The 25,895-nt window shown below is 48.8% G+C and overlaps 1 protein-coding gene across 1 annotated transcript in view; it reads left to right on the forward strand.

Annotated features, from left to right (window-relative positions):
• The first annotated feature begins 9,153 nt into the window (after positions 1-9,153).
• The window catches only part of B4GALNT3 (beta-1,4-N-acetyl-galactosaminyltransferase 3), a 70,315-nt gene continuing 53,573 nt past the window's right edge, over positions 9,154-25,895 (forward strand). The window contains exon 1 of the mRNA XM_077267018.1: positions 9,154-9,469. Within this exon, the coding sequence (XP_077123133.1) occupies positions 9,331-9,469 (139 nt within the window). The 5' untranslated portion in view covers positions 9,154-9,330. The remainder of the gene's footprint in view (positions 9,470-25,895) is intronic.

A 25,895-nucleotide genomic window follows, 5' to 3' on the forward strand; every position in this document is an offset into this window, starting at 1 on the left:
GGGGCCTCGGTGTAAGATCCATCATCACTGATACATCACACGGGGCCTCGGTGTAAGATCCATCATCACTGATACATCACACGGGGCCTCGGTGTAAGATCCATCATCACTGATACATCACACGGAGCCTCGGTGTAAGATCCATCATCACTGATACATCACACGGGGCCTCGGTGTAAGATCCATCATCACTGATACATCACACGGGGCCTCGGTGTAAGATCCACCATCACTGATACATCACACGGGGCCTCGGTGTAAGATCCATCATCACTGATACATCACACGGGGCCTCGGTGTAAGATCCATCATCACTGATACATCACACGGGGCCTCGGTGTAAGATCCACCATCACTGATACATCACACGGGGCCTCGGTGTAAGATCCATCATCACTGATACATCACACGGGGCCTCGGTGTAAGATCCATCATCACTGATACATCACACGGGGCCTCGGTGTAAGATCCATCATCACTGATACATCACAAGGGGCCTCGGTGTAAGATCCCATCATCACTGATACATCACACGGGGCCTCGGTGTAAGATCCATCATCACTGATACATCACAAGGGGCCTCGGTGTAAGATCCCATCATCACTGATACATCACACGGGGCCTCGGTGTAAGATCCATCATCACTGATACATCACACGGGGCCTCGGTGTAAGATCCATCATCACTGATACATCACACGGGGCCTCGGTGTAAGATCTCATCATCACTGATACATCACACGGGGCCTCGGTGTAAGATCCATCATCACTGATACATCACAAGGGGCCTCGGTGTAAGATCCCATCATCACTGATACATCACACGGGGCCTCGGTGTAAGATCCATCATCACTGATACATCACACGGGGCCTCGGTGTAAGATCCATCATCACTGATACATCACACGGGGCCTCGGTGTAAGATCCACCATCACTGATACATCACACGGGGCCTCGGTGTAAGATCCCATCATCACTGATACATCACACGGGGCCTCGGTGTAAGATCCCATCATCACTGATACATCACACGGGGCCTCGGTGTAAGATCCACCATCACTGATACATCACACGGGGCCTCGGTGTAAGATCCCATCATCACTGATACATCACACGGGGCCTCGGTGTAAGATCCATCATCACTGATACATCACACGGGGCCTCGGTGTAAGATCCATCATCACTGATACATCACACGGGGCCTCGGTGTAAGATCCCATCATCACTGATACATCACACGGGGCCTCGGTGTAAGATCCATCATCACTGATACATCACACGGGGCCTCGGTGTAAGATCCATCATCACTGATACATCACACGGGGCCTCGGTGTAAGATCCATCATCACTGATACATCACACGGGGCCTCGGTGTAAGATCCATCATCACTGATACATCACACGGGGCCTCGGTGTAAGATCCACCATCACTGATACATCACACGGGGCCTCGGTGTAAGATCCCATCATCACTGATACATCACACGGGGCCTCGGTGTAAGATCCCATCATCACTGATACATCACACGGGGCCTCGGTGTAAGATCCATCATCACTGATACATCACACGGGGCCTCGGTGTAAGATCCACCATCACTGATACATCACACGGGGCCTCGGTGTAAGATCCATCATCACTGATACATCACACGGAGCCTCGGTGTAAGATCCCATCATCACTGATACATCACACGGGGCCTCGGTGTAAGATCCAATCATCACTGATACATCACACGGGGCCTCGGTGTAAGATCCATCATCACTGATACATCACACGGAGCCTCGGTGTAAGATCCACCATCACTGATACATCACACGGGGCCTCGGTGTAAGATCCATCATCACTGATACATCACACGGAGCCTCGGTGTAAGATCCCATCATCACTGATACATCACACGGGGCCTCGGTGTAAGATCCATCATCACTGATACATCACACGGGGCCTCGGTGTAAGATCCATCATCACTGATACATCACACGGGGCCTCGGTGTAAGATCCATCATCACTGATACATCACACGGAGCCTCGGTGTAAGATCCATCATCACTGATACATCACACGGGGCCTCGGTGTAAGATCCACCATCACTGATACATCACACGGGGCCTCGGTGTAAGATCCATCATCACTGATACATCACACGGGGCCTCGGTGTAAGATCCCATCATCACTGATACATCACACGGGGCCTCGGTGTAAGATCCATCATCACTGATACATCACACGGGGCCTCGGTGTAAGATCCATCATCACTGATACGTCACACGGAGCCTCGGTGTAAGATCCATCATCACTGATACGTCACACGGGGCCTCGGTATAAGATCCATCATCACTGATACATCACACGGGGCCTCGGTGTAAGATCCCATCATCACTGATACATCACACGGGGCCTCGGTGTAAGATCCATCATCACTGATACATCACACGGGGCCTCGGTGTAAGATCCATCATCACTGATACGTCACACGGAGCCTCGGTGTAAGATCCATCATCACTGATACATCACACGTGGCCTCGGTGTAAGATCCACCATCACTGATACGTCACACGGGGCCTCGGTGTAAGATCCATCATCACTGATACGTCACAGTCCTGGAGCAGGAATCTGATTAATAACTGAGGAGGAATCGGATTGTACACGAAGGACAAGTGAGGAATCCTCGTCCGCTGTTCTGGTGGGAACAGGATCGGTTATTGTTTTTTATACACCAGTGTGAGCGACGCCTGTGAGATCAGCTGCAGTAATGATATCTGGGGTAATTGCCGGCTATATAATTACTATCGGTGATGTCACAGATACGGATTATTCGTCTCTATTTCCAGGTTGTACTTTGTTCTCGGCTTTTCTGTGATTTTTATCAGCTTCGTTTCCTCCATCAGAAATTCTTAGGGGCTTCATAGGGTTCAGCAGCAGCTCGCTGTGGTGAGTACAGGGCTGAAGCATAAAGGAAAGCTGCCCCCCCCCCCTCCCGAAAGAAGCTGCGCCTCTCCATAAAAACATGCAACTGTGGCCCAATAATGGAAACTGCTAGTGTGCCCCAGTAAAAGTACCAGCTGGTGGACCCCATAATACTTTCTCAATCCCAGTACCTGCTCCCGTGTCTCCATAATAAGGCCCCAATACTGGTCCCTGCTCTTGTGCCCCTATCATAATGACCCATTACCGGTACCTGGTCCCTTGCCCCCATAATAATGCCCCAATACCCTGTCAGGTGACCATAGCACAGGTGCGCAGATTACAGGAGCTGATACCTGCACGGTCACAAGCCCTGCACCTGTCCCCCCATAATACTGCCCCAATCTTCGTACGTGCTCCTGTGCCCCCATAATACTGACTCAATCCTCGTACCTGCACCTGTGCCCCCATGATACTGACCCAATCCTCGTATCTGCACCTGTGCCCCCATAATACTGCCCCAATCCTCGTACCTGCACCTGTCCCTTCATAATACTGCCCCAATCCTGTGACCCCATAATACTGCGCTAATCCTCGCACCTGTGCCCCCATAATACTGCCCCAATCCTCGTACCTGCACCTTTCCCCATAATACTGCCCCAATCCTCGTACCTGCACCTGTCCCCCCATAATACTGCTCCAATCCTCATACCTGCACCTTTCCCCCCATAATACTGCCCCAATCCTCGTACGTGCTCCTGTGCCCCCATAATACTGCCCCAATCCTCGTACCTGCACCTGTCCCTTCATAATACTGCCCCAATCCTGTGACCCCATAATACTGCCCTAATCCTCGCACCTGTGCCCCCATAATACTGTCCCAATCTTCGTACGTGCTCCTGTGCCCCATAATACTGACTCAATCCTCGTACCTGTGCCCCCATAATTCTGCCCCAATCTTTGTACCTGCACCTGTGCCCCCCATAATACTGTCCCAATCCTCGTACCTGCACCTGTCCCTTCATAATACTGCCCCAATCCTGTGACACCATAATACTGCGCTAATCCTCGCACCTGTGCCCCCATAATACTGCCCCAATCCTCGTACCTGCACCTTTCCCCATAATACTGCCCCAATCCTCGTACCTGCACCTGTCCCCCCATAATACTGCTCCAATCCTCATACCTGCACCTTTCCCCCCATAATACTGCCCCAATCCTCGTACCTGCACCTGTGCCCCATAATTCTGCCCCAATCCTCCTACCTGTACCCCATAATACTGTCCCAATCCTCGTACCAGCACCTGTGCCCCCATAATACTGTCCCAATCCTCGTATCTGCACCTGTGCCCCCATAATACGTGCCACAATCCTCGTACGTGCACCTGTGCCCCCATAATACTGTCCCAATCCTCGTACCTGCACCTGTGCCCCATAATACTGACCCAATCCTCGTATCTGCACCTGTGCCCCCATAATACGTGCCACAATCCTCGTACGTGCACCTGTGTCCCCATAATACTGTCCCAATCCTCGTACCTGCACCTGTGCCTCCATAATACTGTCCGAATCCTCGTACCTGCACCTGTGCCCCATAATACTGCCCCAATCGTCGTACCTGCACCTATCCCCCATAATACTGCCCCAATCCTCGTACCTGCACCTGTGCCCCATAATACTGCCTCAATCCTCGTACCTGCACCTGTGCCCCCATAATACTGTCCCAATCCTCGTACGTGCACCTGTGCCCCCATAATACTGTCCCAATCCTTGTACCTGCACCTGTGCCCCCGATAATACTGTCCCAATCCTCGTACCTGCACCTGTCCCCCCATAATACTGCCCCAACCCTCGTACCTGCACCTGTGCCCCCATAATACTGTCCCAATCCTCGTACCAGCACCTGTCCCCCCCATAATACTGACCCAATCCTCGTATCTGCACCTGTGCCCCCACAATACTGTCCCAATCCTCGTACCTTCACCTGTCCCCCCATAATACTGACCCAATCATCGTACCTGCACCTGTCCCCCATAATTCTGTCCCAATCCTCGTACCAGCACCTGTGCCCCATAATACTGTCCAAATCCTTGTACCTGCAACTGTCCCCCAATAATACCGATCCAATCCTCGTACCTGTGCCCCCATAATACTGACCCAATCCTCGTACTTGCACCTGTGCCCCCATAATATTGTCCCAATCCTCGTACCTGCACCTGTCCCCATAATACTGTCCCAATCCTCGTACCTGCACCTGTCCCCCCATAATACTGCCCCAATCCTCGTACCTGCACCTGTGCCCCATAATTCTGCCCCAATCCTCCTACCTGTACCCCATAATACTGTCCCAATCCTCGTACCAGCACCTGTGCCCCCATAATACTGTCCCAATCCTCGTATCTGCACCTGTGCCCCCATAATACGTGCCACAATCCTCGTACGTGCACCTGTGCCCCCATAATACTGTCCCAATCCTCGTACCTGCACCTGTGCCCCATAATACTGACCCAATCCTCGTATCTGCACCTGTGCCCCCATAATACGTGCCACAATCCTCGTACGTGCACCTGTGTCCCCATAATACTGTCCCAATCCTCGTACCTGCACCTGTGCCTCCATAATACTGTCCGAATCCTCGTACCTGCACCTGTGCCCCATAATACTGCCCCAATCGTCGTACCTGCACCTGTCCCCCATAATACTGCCCCAATCCTCGTACCTGCACCTGTGCCCCATAATACTGCCTCAATCCTCGTACCTGCACCTGTGCCCCCATAATACTGTCCCAATCCTCGTACGTGCACCTGTGCCCCCATAATACTGTCCCAATCCTTGTACCTGCACCTGTGCCCCCGATAATACTGTCCCAATCCTCGTACCTGCACCTGTCCCCCCATAATACTGCCCCAACCCTCGTACCTGCACCTGTGCCCCCATAATACTGTCCCAATCCTCGTACCAGCACCTGTCCCCCCCATAATACTGACCCAATCCTCGTATCTGCACCTGTGCCCCCACAATACTGTCCCAATCCTCGTACCTTCACCTGTCCCCCCATAATACTGACCCAATCATCGTACCTGCACCTGTCCCCCATAATTCTGTCCCAATCCTCGTACCAGCACCTGTGCCCCATAATACTGTCCAAATCCTTGTACCTGCAACTGTCCCCCAATAATACCGATCCAATCCTCGTACCTGTGCCCCCATAATACTGACCCAATCCTCGTACTTGCACCTGTGCCCCCATAATATTGTCCCAATCCTCGTACCTGCACCTGTCCCCATAATACTGTCCCAATCCTCGTACCTGCACCTGTCCCCCCATAATACTGCCCCAATCCTCGTACCTGCACCTGTGCCCCTATAATACTGTCCCAATCTTCGTACCTGCACCTGTGCCCCCATAATGTCCCAATCCTCGTACCTGCACCTGTGCCCCATAATACTGCCCCAATCCTCGTACCTGCACATGTGCCCCATAATACTTTCCCAATCCTCGTACCTGCACCTGTGCCCCCATAATACTGCCCCAATCCTCGTACCTGCACCTGTGCCCCCATAATACTTCCCCAATCCTCGTACCTGCACCTGTGCCCCATAATACTGTCCCAATCCTCGTACCTGCACCTGTGCCCCTATAATACTGTCCCAATCCTCGTACTTTCACCTGTCCCCCCATAATACTGTCCCAATCCTCGTACTTGCACCTGTGCCCCCATAATACTGCCCCAATCCTCGTACCTGCACCTGTACCACCATAATACTGTCCCAATCCTCGTACCAGCACCTGTCCCCCATAATACTGACCCAATCCTCGTATCTGCACCTGTGCCCCCATAATACTGACCCAATCCTCGTACCTGCATCTGTGCCCCATAATACTGTCCCAATCTTCGTACCTGCACCTGTGCCCCCATAATGTCCCAATCCTCGTACCTGCACCTGTGCCCCATAATACTGCCCCAATCCTCGTACCTGCACATGTGCCCCATAATACTTTCCCAATCCTCGTACCTGCACCTGTGCCCCCATAATACTGCCCCAGTCCTCGTACCTGCACCTGTGCCCCCATAATACTGCCCCAATCCTCGTACCTGCACCTGTGCCCCCATAATACTGTCCCAATCCTCGTACCTGCACCTGTGCCCCTATAATACTGTCCCAATCCTCGTACCTTCACCTGTCCCCCCATAATACTGTCCCAATCCTCGTACTTGCACCTGTGCCCCCATAATACTGCCCCAATCCTCGTACCTGCACCTGTACCACCATAATACTGTCCCAATCCTCGTACCAGCACCTGTCCCCCATAATACTGACCCAATCCTTGTATCTGCACCTGTGCCCCCATAATACTGACCCAATCCTCGTACCTGCACCTGTGCCCCATAATACTGTCCCAATCCTCGTACCTGCACCTGTCCCCCCATAATACTGCCCCAATCCTCGCACCTGCACCTGTGCCCCATAATACTGACCCAATCCTCGTACCAGCACCTGTCCCCCATAATACTGACCCAATCCTTGTATCTGCACCTGTGCCCCCATAATACTGACCCAATCCTTGTACCTGCACCTGTGCCCCATAATACTGACCCAATCCTCGTACCTGCACCTGTCCCCCCATAATACTGCCCCAATCCTCGCACCTGCACCCGTGCCCCATAATACTGACCCAATCCTTGTACCTGCACCTGTGCCCCATAATACTGTCCCAATCCTTCTACCTGCACCTGTGCCCCCATAATACTGCCCCAAACCTCGTACCTGCACCTGTCCCCCCCATAATACTGCCCCAAACCTCGTACCTGCACCTGTGCCCCATAATACTGACCCAATCCTCGTACCTGCACCTGTGCATCCCCAATACCCGGTCAGGTGACCATCGCACAGGTGTGAGCTGATACCTGCGCTGTCACGAGCCCTGCACCTGTCCCCCCATAATACTGCCCCAATCCTGGTACCTGCACCTGTGCCCCCATCATGTGACCCCGACAGACAGTAAACAATGGAGCTTCCAGTTCACTGACAGCAAGCAGGAGTGGTGAAATGGGGCATAACCTGACCTCGCAGGTAAGAGCAGGTGCTGGTAGGTGACCCCGGGGTGAGTGACAGGTGCCGCCCGTTGTCACAGGCCATGACCTGACAGGGAGGAGCCGGGGGTCGGAGGTTCCCCTCCCCAGGTGCGTCTTGCAGGTCCCAGGAGTGGCGATGCCACCGAGATAATGACAGGAGAGGGAGGGAAGCAGCAGGTTACAGGGAGGGGAGAGCCGGCCGCCCGGTGCGACATAGGTACAATCAGGAAGAGCCCGGGCTGAGCACAAAGGAGCGCAGCTCTGCAGACCCCACCGCGAGTCCTCTGCCGTCTGCGACCCCCGGGATCACCATGAAAGGTGACACGGCTTCCAGCTGAGCGCCGTCCTGAGGACACAGGTAAGAGGACACCAGGTAAGAGGACACAGGTAAGAGGGCACCAGGTAAGAGGGCACCAGGTAAGGGGGCACCAGGTAAGAGGGCACAGGTAAGAGGACACCAGGTAAGAGGACACAGGTAAGAGGACACCAGGTAAGAGGACACAGGTAAGAGGGCACCAGGTAAGAGGGCACCAGGTAAGAGGACACCAGGTAAGAGGACACAGGTAAGAGGACACAGGTAAGAGGGCACCAGGTAAGAGGACACAGGTAAGAGGGCACCAGGTAAGAGGGCACCAGGTAAGAGGACACCAGGTAAGAGGACACAGGTAAGAGGACACCAGGTAAGAGGACACCAGGTAAGAGGACACAGGTAAGAGGACACAGGTAAGAGGGCACCAGGTAAGAGGACACAGGTAAGAGGGCACCAGGTAAGAGGACACAGGTAAGAGGACACAGGTAAGAGGACACCAGGTAAGAGGACACCAGGTAAGAGGACACAGGTAAGAGGGCACCAGGTAAGAGGACACAGGTAAGAGGGCACCAGGTAAGAGGACACAGGTAAGAGGACACCAGGTAAGAGGACACAGGTAAGAGGGCACCAGGTAAGAGGACACAGGTAAGAGGACACCAGGTAAGAGGACACAGGTAAGAGGGCACCAGGTAAGAGGGCACCAGGTAAGAGGACACAGGTAAGAGGGCACCAGGTAAGGGGGCACCAGGTAAGAGGACACCAGGTAAGAGGACACAGGTAAGAGGGCACCAGGTAAGAGGACACCAGGTAAGGGGGCACCAGGTAAGAGGGCACCTGCTCCCCGGGTCCTCTCACCGGGGGCGGCCGCCGCTCCTCACCACACCTTACACCCCAATTCTTTCACAGTTGGCAGGGTTCTAATGGAGGAGCAGTGGGGATGAGCTGGCAGCCATCGGCCAGAGCGCCCCCGAGCCGCAGGAGAGAGCGGACCCCGGAGCCACGCTGCAGAGACGGGTGCGCGGGAGGCGGGCGGCCAGGATGTGGGGTCGCCCGCTGCCTTTGAAGAAGTTGCAGAGAAACTTCTGGCTGTTCCTGCTGTTCGCCATCCTGCTGCTGGGGGTCTGGACGGTGTATCTGCAGATGGAGACGTATTCCAGCGGGAACCCCATCAATCGCAGTAAGTGGCTGACAATAACCCCCATCATTGTGCCGTCCGGCAAGTCACAGAACCATCTTATTCCAGCCCTCCTGCTCCGACTATAATGCCAGTGCAGCAGTGAGGACTGACACAAGATGGGGCTGAAAGTGCAGGAGGCTCCAACTGTAAGAACCAGGAGGAGGATATCATCCAACCTCTACCCGCAAGAAGGAGAAATATTACTAGCATCCTCCCATTCTACTACACTAGAGAACTACAACTCCCAACATGAACAGACCTCAGATAACGGCATATAGCAGCAAATATATATAGGAGATACCCAGGTTATACCAGCTGTACATATATAATTATATACAGGAGATGCCCAGGTTATACCAGCTGTACATATATAAATATATACAGGAGATGCCCAGGTTATACCAGCTGTACATATATAATTATATACCGGAGATGCCCAGGTTATACCAGCTGTACATATATAATTATATACAGGAGATGCCCAGGTTATACCAGCTGTACATATATAATTATATATAGGAGATACCCAGGTTATACCGGCTGTACATATATAATTATATACAGGAGATGCCCAGGTTATGCCGGCTGTACATATATAAATATATACAGGAGATGCCCAGGTTATACCAGCTGTACATATATAATTATATATAGGAGATACCCAGGTTATACCGGCTGTACATATATAATTATATACAGGAGATGCCCAGGTTATGCCGGCTGTACATATATAAATATATACAGGAGATGCCCAGGTTATACCAGCTGTACATATATAATTATATATAGGAGATACCCAGGTTATACCGGCTGTACATATATAATTATATACAGGAGATGCCCAGGTTATACCGGCTGTACATATATAATTATATACAGGAGATGCCCAGGTTATACCAGCTGTACATATATAATTATATACAGGAGATACCCAGGTTATACCAGCTGTACATATATAAATATATACAGGAGAAGCCCAGGTTATACCAGCTGTACATATATAATTATATACAGGAGATGCCCAGGTTATACCAGCTGTACATATATAATTATATATAGGAGATACCCAGGTTATACCGGCTGTACATATATAATTATATACAGGAGATGCCCAGGTTATGCCGGCTGTACATATATAAATATATACAGGAGATGCCCAGGTTATACCGGCTGTACATATATAATTATATACAGGAGATACCCAGGTTATACCAGCTGTACATATATAAATATATACAGGAGATGCCCAGGTTATACCGGCTGTACATATATAAATATATACAGGAAATGCCCAGGTTATGCCGGCTGTACATATATAAATATATACAGGAGATGCCCACGTTATACCAGCTGTATATATATAATTATATACAGGAGATGCCCACGTTATACCAGCTGTACATATATAATTATATACAGGAGATGCCCAGGTTATACCAGCTATACATATATAATTATATACAGGAGATGCCCAGGTTATACCAGCTGTACATATATAATTATATACAGGAAATGCCCAGGTTATACCGGCTGTACATATATAATTGTATACAGGAGATGCCCAGGTTATACCGGCTGTACATATATAATTATATACAGGAAATGCCCAGGTTATACCGGCTGTACATATATAATTATATACAGGAGATGCCCAGGTTATACCGGCTGTACATATATAATTATATACAGGAGATGCCCAGGTTATACCAGCTGTACATATATAATTATATACAGGAGATACCCAGGTTATACCAGCTGTACATATATAATTATATACAGGAGATGCCCAGGTTATACCGGCTGTACATATATAATTATATACAGGAGATGCCCAGGTTATACCGGCTGTACATATATAATTATATACAGGAAATGCCCAGGTTATACCGGCTGTACATATATAATTATATACAGGAGATGCCCAGGTTATACCGGCTGTACATATATAATTATATACAGGAGATGCCCAGGTTATACCGGCTGTACATATATAATTATATACAGGAAATGCCCAGGTTATACCGGCTGTACATATATAATTATATACAGGAGATGCCCAGGTTATACCGGCTGTACATATATAATTATATACAGGAGATGCCCAGGTTATACCAGCTGTACATATATAATATATCTAGGAGATGCCCAGGTTATACCAGCTGTACATATATAATTATATACAGGAGATGCCCAGGTTATACCAGCTGTACATATATAATTATATACAGGAGATGCCCAGGTTATACCAGCTGTACATATATAATTATATACAGGAGATGCCCAGGTTATACCGGCTGTACATATATAATTATATACAGGAGATGCCCAGGTTATACCAGCTGTACATATATAATTATATACAGGAGATGCCCAGGTTATACCAGCTGTACATATATAATTATATACAGGAGATGCCCAGGTTATACCAGCTGTACATATATAATTATATACAGGAGATGCCCAGGTTATACCGGCTGTACATATATAATTATATACAGGAGATGCCCAGGTTATACCAGCTGTACATATATAATTATATACAGGAAATGCCCAGGTTATACCGGCTGTACATATATAATTATATACAGGAGATGCCCAGGTTATACCGGCTGTACATATATAATTATATACAGGAGATGCCCAGGTTATACCAGCTGTACATATATAATATATCTAGGAGATGCCCAGGTTATACCAGCTGTACATATATAATTATATACAGGAGATGCCCAGGTTATACCAGCTGTACATATATAATTATATACAGGAGATGCCCAGGTTATACCAGCTGTACATATATAATTACAGTGGTGGAAATAAGAATTTGATCCTTTGCTGATTTTGTAAGTTTGTCCACTGTGGTCTAAGACAATAGAGGCCAGCGTGGGTGTGGCCTCAAACAATAACTTGAGTTTGGTCTGAGACAATGGACAATTCTGAAGATATTTACTACGTCACCACTAATATCAGGTATGTGCTAAAAGGAACTTACCAGAGAAAAGACTGAAGAAGACCGCCACTGCGGAGGAAGACGAGCTATGTGAGAGAAGGATACTGACTGCAACTATTACTGTACTATATTATATACAGGAGGTGCCCAGGTTATACCAGATGTATGTATATAGTTACAGTGGGGGAAATAAGTATTTGATCCCTTACTGACAAAGACATGAACAGTCAATAATTTTAAGGGTCTGTAAATTTTAACATTGAGAGATAGAATATCAAATATAAAATCCAGAAAATCACATTGTATAAATTATATACATTTATTTGCATTTTGCAGTGAGAAATAAGTATTTGATCCCTCTGGCAAACAAGACTTCCCTCACTGTATATACTGAATATGCCCAGGTTACACCAGCTGTACATATAACCTGGGCATCTCCTGTGTAAATTTATATATGTACAGCTGGTATAACCTGGGCATCTCCTGTGTAAATTTATATATGTACAGCTGGTATAACCTGGGCATTTTTTATAATTATACAGCTGTGGCAAAAATTAAGAGACCACCACATCAAATCCCTATCATGGACGCCCAATCTCCAGACCTGAACCCCTTTGGAAACTTCTGGAATGTAATCAGGAGGATGATGGATAGTCACAGGCCAACAAACAAGAACTGCGTAAAACATTTTTTTGCGCCAGAAGCAGTGTGAAAGACTGGTGGAAAGCATGTCAAGACGCAGTAAAGCTGGGATTAAAAATCATGGTTATTCCACAAAATATGGATTTCTGAACTCTTCCTGAGTTAAAACATTAGTATTGTTGTTTCTAAATGATTATGAACTTGTTTTCTTTGCATTATTTGAGGTCTGAAGCACTGGGTTTTTTAATTTTGACCATTTCTCCTTTTCAGAAAAAAAATACAAAATTTCTCCTTTATATACGATAATTATTTATGTACAGCTGGTATAACCTGGGCATCTCCTGTATATAATTATATATGTATAGCTGGTATAACCTGGGCATTTCCTGTATATAATTATATATGTACAGCTGGTATAACCTGGGCATCTCCTGTATATAATTATATATGTACAGCTGGTATAATCTGGGTATCATTTGTATATAATTATATATGTACAGCTGGTATAACCTGGGAATATCCTGTGTATAATTTTATATGCACAGCTAGTATAACCTGGGCATCTCCTGTATATAATTATATTGTACAGCTGGTATAACCTGGGAATCTCCTGTATATAATTTATATGTACAGCTAGTATAACCTGGGTATATTCTGTATATAATTATATATGTACAGCTGCTATAACCTGGGAATCTCCTGTATATAATTATATATGTACAGCTGGTATAACCTGAGTATCTTCTATATATAATTATATATGTACAGCTGGTATAACCTGTGAATCTCCTGTATATAATTATATATGTACAGATGGTATAACCTGGGTTTCTTCTGTATATAATTATATATGTACAGCTGGTATAGCCTGGGCATCTCCTGTATATAATTATATATGTACAGCTGGTATAACCTGGGGATCTCCTGCATATAATTATATATGAACAGCTGGTATAACCTGGGTATCTCCTGTATATAGTTCTATATGTTCAGCTGGTATAACCTGGGCTTCTCCTTTATATAATTATATATGTACAGCTGGTATAACCTGGGTATCTCCTGTATATAATTATATATGTACAGCTGGTATAACCTGGGCATCTCCTGTATATAATTATAAACATACAGCTGATACAACCTGGGTATCTCCTATATGTCGTTATATATCAGCTGTACGTTTATAATTATATACAGGAGATGTCCAGGTTATACCACCCTTGGGAGATGCCCAAGTTATACCATCTTTACATAAATAATTATATACAGGAGATGCCCACGTTATACCAGCTGTACATATATAATTATGTACAGGAGATGCCCAGGTTATACCAGCTGTACATATATAATTATATACAGGAGATGCCCAGGTTATACCAGCTGTACATATATAATTATATACAGGAGATGTCCAGGTTATACCAGCTGTACATATATAATTATATACAGGAGATGCCCACGTTATACCGGCTGTACATATATAATTATATACAGGAGATGCCCAGGTTATACCAGCTGTACATATATAATTATATACAGGAGATGTGCAGGTTATACCAGCTGTACATATATAATTATATACAGGAGATGTCCAGGTTATACCAGCTGTACATATATAATTATATACAGGAGATGCCCAGGTTATACCAGCTGTACATATATAATTATATACAGGAGATACCCAGGTTATACCAGCTGTACATATATAATTATATACAGGAGATGCCCAGGTTATACCAGCTGTACATATATAATTACATACAGGAGATACCCAGGTTATACCAGCTGTACATATATAATTATATACAGGAGATACCCAGGTTATACCGGCTGTACATATATAATTATATACAGGAGATGTCCAGCTTATACCAGCTGTACATATATAATTATATACAGGAGATGCCCAGGTTATACCAGCTGTACATATATAATTATATACAGGAGATGTCCAGGTTATACCAGCTGTACATATATAATTATACACAGGAGATGTCAGGTTATACCAGCTGTACATACCGTATATAATTATATACAGGAGATGCCCAGGTTATACCAGCCTAATATACATAATTATATACAGAAGATGCTCAGGTTATACCAGCTGTACATATATAATTACGGTGTATATATAGAAGCTGCCCAGGTTATACCAGCTGTACATATTGTAACATTGCTACTCACTTGGGAGTGATGTGAGATATCTCAGGAACCATTTCTATGTAAAAGTCCAGCTGGTTTATTTCAGCCCTCATATACGATATCACAGGAAACTCAAATGCAGCCGTTGTCCAGCACAAAATAAAACAAAACAAAAAGTCCAAACAGTGCTGGTTAGCCCGCGTAGCTTAGAGTCGTGCTTCTTAGTCCTTTAGCAAAGACACTCAATCCAGGAGATCTGCACACCTCCATTGACACAGACATGTGGGATAAACAATTCTCATTTTGCACAATAAACCATAACCAAGGGTGGAGATATGGTGAGCAGCCATCGCTCCCAACTCATCAGCTGCTCAAAATCAATCTGTCATGGCCGATTAACCCCTTTTAGTCCTATATGTGCTAAAGCATTACTCCAGGTTTATCTCCCATCCACTAGGTCACTGACAGCCACCCTACATATCTCCCCTCTCTGCCTAATGTTGTGGGCTTGGTACCTTCTTCCACTAGACATGGGATTCGCGAGAGGGCATCGACATTATCATGTAACTGCCGGTTCTATGTTCTACATAGAAGCGGGAATCCTGCAGGTCTAGAAATCAGTGGGTAACCTGAGCATTTTCCCTCTTTTGTCCCTCATCCACTTGAGTGGGACATGGTCTAACACTAATTTAAATTTTTGCCCTTAGAGACAGTATCGCAATGTGTCCACCGCCCACTTTATGGCCAAACATTCTTTTTCCACAGTGGAATAATGTTTGTCACATGCCGACATATTTCCTACTCAGGTAGAGAACAAGATGTTCCTGTCTGTGTATCGCCTTAGAAATGACCGCTCCTAATCTGACTTCTAAGGTCTCCATTTGCCTCCAACTTTAAGAAGGAACTTATACTCAGTCATGACCGGCTGCTTACACAGAGCTATTTTCAATTCTTGAAAGGCCATCTCCGCCTCCGACATCCATTTGTCCAGGACTAATTTTGTCCCCTTCAGGAGGTTGGTCAGGGCTGCGGCCACCGAGGCAAAGTTTGGAATGAACCTCCTGTAGTACCCAACTATTCCCAGAAAGGCCCCAACTTGATTTTTTGAGAGTGGTTTCGGTCAGTTCTGGATTGCGTCCACATTATTCATCTGGGGGTTGATTTTGCCCCAATCTACCACGTATCCAAGGTATTTGGCCTCCTCTTTCCCCAGGGCACATTTTTTTGGATTTATAGAGAACCCCACCTTCCTGAGAGCCTCAAACACTGCTTGGACCTTTCCCAGATGACTTCCCTAATCTGGGATGAAGATTACAATATCATCTCGGTATGCCGTAGCGTAATTTTTGTGGGGGGTGAGGAACTGGTCCATGCAGTCCGAAAGGCATCCAGACATATTAGAAGCAACCGTCGGGCGTAGAGAAAGCCATCTTCTCCTTGGCTTCCTGTGACATGGAGATTTTCCAATATTCTTTTGTTAGATCCGAGGTGGTTATGTTCCTTGCCGACCCAAGTCTCTCATCAGCTCATCAACATGTGGCATCAGATATGCGTCAAACTTGGAGACTTTGTTCAGCTTCCGATATTACAGAATCTCCATTCTCCATCGCGTTTTGGAACAAGAACAATCGTGTTAGACCACCCGCCCTTAGATTCCTCAAGGACTACAAGATTCAGCATACGTTTCACTTCCATGAAGTTCAGTTTTCGGTGGTCCTGTGGAATTTGGTAGGGCTTCAAATTCACCTGCACTTGGGGGTTCCATCAGAACCTCGTGTTCTGTGACATCTGTGCACCCCGACAATTCTGAGAACAGGTCCCAGTTCTGCTGCAGCAATTCTTGACATTGCTGTTTTGGGGCCCTTGACAGCTTCTTGGCTATTGTGACATCTTCCGTGTTCTCTTTTGGCTTAACCAGCTGATATGGAGTTTCTACAGGGTCCCTTTCTTGCTATGCCTTGATGGGTAGCGGTCATCCCTTTCCCAGGAATGTTGGCCTCACGGAATACTACCTCCTCATTTCCCACCATTACACAGAAGGGAAACCCGTCAGACTCTTCAGGTGGGGATACTTCTTTAGGGCCAACCCATCTCTTATCCGAGCATTCGAGGTCTCCGCCCCTTCCAAAACAGTCCCAAAACAACACAAAATCTCGGCCTATGATAATTGGGTGCAGTAAATCCAGGGCCACATTGACCTTCTGGGACTCAGTACCTTGGGCCATCTCAATAACCACTCTGGCCACCAGATAGTCTTTAGCCCATCTTCTTCCCAGGGATCAACTTGAGAGGGAGCGTGGCCCTCATGAGGATCACCAGACTCCCTGAGCGTAGTAGTCCAGTTATTTGCAGACCATTCCCTTGTACAAGACAAGCTTGGGGCTCCTCGACGGGTGGGCAGTCCACACTGCTGGCCGGATATGCGTAGAATGAACACCGGCGTCCCATGCTACACAGTCCATTTGCTCGGTGGTCAGGGGACAACTGGTGACTACATAACCTGGGCCTTGACATCTCCAGCAAATTATATTCCCTGATAGGACCCTCAGCATGATCTCCGCCACCCCCTTGGACTTTGGACACTCCACTCCCTTTTTAGCTTCCGCCCCCTGATGGGACCCCCAGTATGGAGTGGGATGCCTCCCCAAGGAACTGTCGACCCCCTGGCACCTTTCGACCAGTCCGACCAAGTCATCGCATTTCGGGGATCTCTCTGGGCAACCAAAGCTTGCATCAGGCTCGGAAGGGAGTGCAAAAATTGGTCCATTAAAACTCGCTCTACCATCTGTGCTGGGGTAGAGCACTCCAGCTGCAACCACTTTTGAACGAGGTGCTGCAGATCAAACATTTGGGGACAAGGGGGTTTGTCAGGGGTGATATGTCCAGAGGTAGATCCGTTGTGCCCTGACAGACATTGTCGCCCACAAGCGTACCAAAATTTCTGTTTTCAATTTTGCATATTCTTTGGTGTCCTGAAAGGTTAAATCATAGTAGGCCTTTTGTGGCTCCCCTGTTAAGTATGGCGCCAGAATTTCCGCCCAGTGCTCTGGTGGGAGTTTCTCCCTTTCGACGACCCTTTCAAAAATGGTTAAAAAGATCTCTATATGGTCATCTGGGATCATTGTCTGCAATGCTCTCCTCACTGCCTTCCAGATAGAAAAACCAGCTGACTTTGGAGTCAGAGCTGCCGCTGTGCCTCTGTGGGTAATTCAATCTGCTGCTGTTGTCGGACCTGTTGCTGATGCTGCTGTTGTATAAGCAGCTTACTTGTCTCCTGTTGTGCCAGCTGTTGCTGCTGTGGCTGCTGCTGGTGCTGCTGTTGGGCTTGCAGCAGGTGTTTTAATCAGGTCCTCCATGCTTTCTGTCGCTGCTGCCTGGCCCATAGCCGCCTTCACCCATGACATGCAGTACTTCTGTAGCAGTCACACGTATTCCCTGGGAACGCTGCCCACATTCTCCACCAAATGTAACAATGCTACTCACTTTGGAGTCATGTGAGATATCCCAGGAACTGTTTCTATTGAAAAGTCCAGCTGGTTTATTTCAATCCTTGTAAACTAAATCACAGGAAACTCAAATAGAGCCGTTGTCTGGCACAAAGTAAAGCATAAAGCAAAAAGTCCATACAATAATAGTGCTGGTTAGCCTGTCTGGCTTAGAGTCGTGCTACTTAGTCCTTTTGCAAAGGCACTCAGTCCAGGAGATCTGCACGCCTCCATACACAGACATGTGAGACAAACAGGTCTCATTTTACAAAATGAACAATAACCAGTGGTGGGGATATGTGAGCAGCCCTCTCTCCCAACTGCTCAGCTGCTCAGAATAGATCTGTCATGGCCGATTAACCCCTTTTAGTCCTATATGTACTAAAGCATTACTCCAGGCTTATCTCCCATACACTAGGTGGCTGACAGCCACCTTACAATATATTATTATATATATATATAATAGGAGATGCCCAGGTTATACCAGCTGTACATATATAATTATATACAGGAGATGCCCAGGTTATACCAGCTGTACATATATAATTATATACAGGAGATGCCCAGGTTATACCGGCTGTACATATATAATTATATACAGGAGATACCCAGGTTATACCAGCTGTACATATATAATTATATATAGGAGATGCCCAGGTTATACCAGCTGTACATATATAATTATATACAGGAGATACCCAGGTTATACCAGCTGTACATATATAATTATATACAGGAGATGCCCAGGTTATACCGGCTGTACATATATAATTATATACAGGAGATGCCCAGGTTATACCAGCTGTACATATATAATTATATACAGGAGATGCCCAGGTTATACTGGCTGTACATATATAATTATATAGAGGAGATGCCCAGGTTATACCGGCTGTACATATATAATTATATACAGGAGATGCCCAGGTTATACCGGCTGTACATATATAATTATATACAGGAGATGCCCAGGTTATACTGGCTGTACATATATAATTATATAGAGGAGATGCCCAGGTTATACCGGCTGTACATATATAGTTATATACAGGAGATGCCCAGGTTATACCGGCTGTACATATATAATTATATACAGAAGGTGCCCAGGTTATACCAGCTTTACATTATGTACCAGGTTCTAGCTCTGTGTTTTTCCTCCCAGTTGCTGCTGGTTCCAGTAGTTGTTTACCAGTGTGCGGCCGAGTCCCGGGGTCAGGGGTGGTTCTGGCAGCAGCTGTGGCAGGTATAACATGAGCACTGGAGCATCCTCCTCTGCGCCTCATGGACCAGCTGCTCTTTATAATTGATCCCTTTGGGCTTTGTATCTTAAATGGGAGGAAACATCACAGTCCTGGAACATGGCAGCGAGCGGCAGGAACGGCCGCCATAGACGAGTCCTGTGTGCAGAACGGAGGGGAAACTGCTCAACTAGTAATCACTCGTTCTAGTATTATTCAGCCAGTGCAGGATTTATGAAGAATCCCAGCTTCTCCCATCTAAAATGGCTGATAACAAGATGAACGTGGAAGTTAGAGGATCGAGCATGTTGAATTACTATGTCCGATCATTGTGTTCTTGGGAGAGATTGGCGGCAGTTTTCTCCAGTCTTCCTATTGAAAAAAAAAAATGCACGCTCAGCTGTGCGAGCGTGCATGTATGAGGGATCGGGAGATTCTCAGCTGCACACTATGTACGGTGTCTCTAAGAAGCCAAAATGTGTCAATACAAAGAAACATTGTATCAATATATGCATCGTCTCCTAATGTTTCTTGGCGGAGCTTCCTCACCTTCACCAGGTGAGGAGGTGCCCATCTGTCTCTGTGCCCATCTGTGTCTGTGCCCATCTGTGTCTGTGCCCGTCTGTCTCTGTGCCCATCTGTGTCTGTGCCCGTCTGTCTCTGTGCCCATCTGTGTCTGTGCCCATCTGTGTCTGTGCCCGTCTGTCTCTGTGCCCATCTGTGTCTGTGCCCATCTGTGTCTGTGCCTGTCTGTCTCTGTGCCCATCTGTGTCTGTGCCCGTCTGTCTCTGTGCCCATCTGTGTCTGTGCCCATCTGTCTCTGTGACCGTCTGTCACTGGGCCAGTCTGTCTCTGTGCCCGTCTGTCTCTGTGCCCGTCTGTGTCTGTGCCCGTCTGTGTCTGTGCCCATCTGTCTCTGTGCCCATCTGTGTCTGTGCCCATCTGTCTCTGTGCCCATCTGTCTCTGTGACCGTCTGTCACTGGGCCAGTCTGTCTCTGTGCCCGTCTGTCTCTGTGTCCATCTATGTCTGTGCCCTTCTGTCTCTTTGACCGTCTGTCACTGGGCCCGTCTGTCTCTGTGCCCGTCTGTCTCTGTGCCCATCTGTCTCTGTGCCCATCTGTGTCTGTGCCCGTCTGTCTCTGTGCCCGTCTGTCTCTGTGCCCATCTGTCTCTGTGCCCATCTGTCTCTGTGCCCATCTGTCTCTGTGACCGTCTGTCACTGGGCCAGTCTGTCTCTGTGCCCGTCTGTCTCTGTGTCCATCTATGTCTGTGCCCTTCTGTCTCTTTGACCGTCTGTCACTGGGCCCGTCTGTCTCTGTGCCCGTCTGTCACTGGGCCCGTCTGTCACTGGGCCCGTCTGTCTCTGTGCCCGTCTGTCTCTGTGCCCGTCTGTCACTGGGCCCGTCTGTCTCTGTGCCCGTCTGTCTCTGTGACCGTCTGTCTCTGTGCCCGTCTGTCTCTGTGCCCGTCTGTCTCTGTGACCGTCTGTCTCTGTGCCCATCTGTCTCTGTGCCCGTCTGTTTCTGTGTCCGTCTGTCTCTGTGCCCGTCTGTCTCTGTGCCCATCTGTCTCTGTGACCGTCTGTCACTGGGCCAGTCTGTCTCTGTGCCCGTCTGTCTCTGTGTCCATCTATGTCTGTGCCCTTCTGTCTCTTTGACCGTCTGTCACTGGGCCCGTCTGTCTCTGTGCCCGTCTGTCTCTGTGCCCGTCTGTCTCTGCCTGTCTGTCTCTGTGCCCGTCTGTCACTGGGCCCGTCTGTCTCTGTGCCCGTCTGTCACTGGGCCCGTCTGTCTCTGTGCCCGTCTGTCTCTGTGACCGTCTGTCTCTGTGACCGTCTGTCTCTGTGCCCGTCTGTCTCTGTGTCCGTCTGTCTCTGTGTCCGTCTGTCTCTGTGCCCGTCTGTCTCTGTGCCCGTCTGTCTCTGTGTCCGTCTGTCTCTGTGACCGTCTGTCTCTGTGCTCGTCTGTCTCTGTGCTCGTCTGTCTCTGTGCTCGTCTGTCTCTGTGCCCGTCTGTGTCTGTGCCCCTCTGTCTCTGTGTCTGTCTGTCTCTGTGACCATCTGTCTCTGTGCTCGTCTGTCTCTGTGCCCGTCTGTGTCTGTGCCCCTCTGTCTCTGTGTCTGTCTGTCTCTGTGATCGTCTGTCTCTGTGTCCGTCTGTCTCTGTGACCGTCTGTGTCTGTGCCCCTCTGTCTCTGTGTCCGTCTGTCTCTGTGCCCGTCTGTCTCTGTGCCCGTCTGTCTCTGTGCCCGTCTGCCTCTGTGCCCGTCTGCCTCTGTGCCCATCTGTCTCTGTGCCCATCTGTCTCTGTGCCCCTCTGTCTCTGTGACCGTCTGTCTCTGTGACCGTCTGTCTCTGTGCCCGTCGGTGTTTGCTCACTTATTGAAAGACCTGTTTATTTTGGCTGCCAGCCACTTGGCATTATAAAAATCGTATCCTCTGGCCTAAAATAATAATGATCCATCTGACTCTGCAAATAGAAAGACACTAAAGATGGCAGCGGCGACAAATAAGCTCTGACGCTCCGCTAAATAGACACGCCGTGTGCCCCTCACCCGATGCCAGCGACGCCCGTGCTTCAGGACCTCTCCAGTTTGCCCCTTTGCCCAGTTTTCCAACGGAATCCTCACCTTTACTGCTGCAACGTCACAGTACAGGGATCATGCACACAGTGATGTCACAGTACAGGGATAATGCACACAGTGATGTCACAATACAGGTATAATGCACGCAGTTGCACAGTTGTGTCACTGTACAGGGATAATGCACACAGTAATGTCACAGTACAGGGATAACACAGTGATGTCACAGTACAGGGATAATGCGCACAGTGATGTCACAGTACAGGGATAATGCACATAGTGATGTCACAGTACAGGGATAATGCACACAGTGATGTCACAATACAGGTATAATGCACGCAGTTGCACAGTTGTGTCACTGTACAGGGATAATGCACACAGTAATGTCACAGTACAGGGATAACACAGTGATGTCACAGTACAGGGATAATGCGCACAGTGATGTCACAGTACAGGGATAATGCACATAGTGATGTCACAGTACAGGGATAATACACAGTGATGTCACAGTACAGGGATAATGCACACAGTGATGTCACAGTACAGGGATAATGCACACAGTGATGTCACAGTACAGGGATAATGCACACAGTGATGTCACAGTACAGGGATAATGCACACAGTGATGTCACAGTACAGGGATAATGCACACAGTGATGTCACAGTACAGGGATAATGCACACAGTGATGTCACAGTACAGGGATAATGCACACAGTGATGTCACAGTGCAGGTATAACGCCTATAGTAGTGTAACAGGAAAGGTAACTATGAGACTCAATAAGAACATTTACCGTAGGTCCCTTCCTCCATTAATATTATTATTTATATAGCACCGTTGATTCCATGGTGCTGCACATGAGAAGGGTTACATACAAGTTACAGATATCACTTAGGCTAGTTTCACACTAGCATTTAGTCGGGCTGCGGACTTCCTCCGTGAAGCCACGCCCACTGCTGCGCCTCTTCAATCAGCTCTGCCTACGGCTGCATGTGGCATGCGCACCCTATCTTTAACATTGGGTACGCAGGCCATGCCCCTGTATGCGGACGCCTCCGCATGCGTCGTTTTGACAGTGCGGCATCTGCACGAAATTGCAACTCATTGCGTTCGGCGCAGGTCATCACACCATCAAAACGATGCATGCGGAGGCGTCCGCATACAGCGGCATGGCCTGCGTACCCAATGTTAAAGATAGGGTGCGCATGCAGCCGTAGGCGGAGCTGAATGAAGAGGTGCGGCAGTGGGCAGAGCTTCACGGAGGAAGTCCGCATCCCTCCGAAGCCTAGCTAAACACTAGTGTGAAACTAGCCTTACAGTAAACAAATTTTACGATGACAGACTGGTACAGAGGGGAGAGGACCCTGTCCGTGCGGCCTAACATTCTACGGGATAATGGGGAAGAGACAGAAGGTCGGGGGTGCAGCAGCTCTGGTGGTGGTGAGGCGGTAGCTCGGGTGGTGAGGCATCAGCTCGGGTGGTGGTGAGGCGGCAGCTCCGGTGGTGGTGAGGCGGCAGCACGAGTGGTGGTGAGGCAGCAGCTCGGGTGGTGGTGAGACAGCAGGTCGAGGGCTGGTGAGGCGGCAGCTCCGGTGGTGGTGAGGCGGCAGCTCTGGTGGTGAGGCAGCAGCTCTGGTGCTAGTGAGGCGGCAGCTCAGGTGGTGGTGAAGCGGCAGCTCGGGTGGTGGTGAGGCAGCAGCCCGGGTGGTGGTGAGGCGGCAGCTCCGGTGATGGTGAGGCGGCAGCAGGAGTGGTGGTGAGGCAGCAGCAGGAGTGGTGGTGAGGCAGCAGGTCGAGGGCTGGTGAGGCGGCAGCTCTGGTGGTGAGGCAGCAGCTTTGGTGCTAGTGAGGCGGCAGCTCAGGTGGTGGTGAAGCGGCAGCTCGGGTAGTGGTGAGGCGGCAGCTCGGGTGGTGGTGAGGCGGCAGCTCGGGTGGTGGTGAGGCGGCAGCTCCGGTGATGGTGAGGCAGCAGCAGGAGTGGTGGTGAGGCAGCAGCTCGGGTGGTGGTGAGGCGGCAGGTCGAGGGCTGGTGAGGCGGCAGCTCCGGTGGTGGTGAGGCGGCAGCTCTGGTGGTGAGGCAGCAGCTCTGGTGCTAGTGAGGCAGCAGCTCAGGTGGTGGTGAGGCGGCAGCTCAGGTGGTGGTGAGGCGACAGCTCGGGTGGTGGTGAGGCGGCAGCTCGGGTGCTGGTGAGGCGACAGCTCCGGTGGTGGTGAGGCGGCAGCTTTGGTCATGGTGAGGCGCAGCTCCGGTGGTGGTGACGCGGCAGCTCCGGTAGTGGTGAGGCGGTAGCTCCGGTGATGGTGAAGAGGCAGCACGAGTAGTGGTGAGGCAGCAGCTCGAGTGGTGGTGGGGCGACAGCTCGGGTGGTGGTGAGGCAGCAGCTCGGGTGGTGGTGAGGCAGCAGCTCGGGTGGTGGTGGGGCGACAGCTCGGGTGGTGGTGAGGCGACAGCTCGGGTGGTGGTGAGGCGACAGCTCGGGTGGTGGTGAGGCGGCAGAATGGTTATTGCACGCTGTAGGCTTTCCTGAAAAGATGGGTATTCAGGTTCCATCTGAAGGATCCGAGGGTGGTGGATAATCTGATGTGTTGAGGCGTGGAATTCCTGAGGACGGGGAATATTTGGGAGAAATCTTGGAGGCGGTTGTGTGAGGAGCGAATAAGTGTGGAGGAGAGTAGTCATCATACATAGTCATCAGTAACAGCATCTTATGGTTTAATGTAGCTGCCGCCATAGTTGTGCCCCAGAGCTGATCTTATCCTGGTTCTTACGTCCATTAATAAACCATCACCTGCTCCATTATAACTGAATGACTACGAAGAATCAGAAGGGAAAGTCTGAGCAATGGAGCAGTGAACAATGGGCCCTTTACTGGTGGCCATGAGTGTTTTGTGCGTCTCGGTGTCTATACCATTAGCGTTGACCTTCACGGCCTCCACCACTTATTTAGCGGCGTCTCCACAAATAGTCGAGTATTCTCGTTACAGCCTGTCTGACTGCAACTGAGCCCCTATTGTCATCTTATATCTCTGCGCGAGACCCCGGGGACCCGCATGTGAATCTGTCCATCAGATATGATCGGCCACACTATTACCTGCAGCACATCAAAAGTGCCGGAACCTTCCAGGCAGAAGATAGCGGCTCCTATCGCGGCAAAACGGGGTAACCGGACACTATAAAGGGGAGAAATCCCAATCTTCTGTCCGTGAGACCCAGAATACATCACATAGAGTCACCGAGGAAGACACAGTGCACAGTACCACTCCTCCCGTATATATACACTGCACAGTACCACTCCTGTATATATATACACTGCACAGTACCACTCCTGTATATATACACTGCACAGTACCACTCCTGTATATATACACTGCACAGTACCACTCCTGTATA

This window comes from Ranitomeya variabilis, chromosome 5 (genome assembly GCF_051348905.1).
Source record: "Ranitomeya variabilis isolate aRanVar5 chromosome 5, aRanVar5.hap1, whole genome shotgun sequence".
NCBI lineage: Eukaryota > Metazoa > Chordata > Amphibia > Anura > Dendrobatidae > Ranitomeya > Ranitomeya variabilis.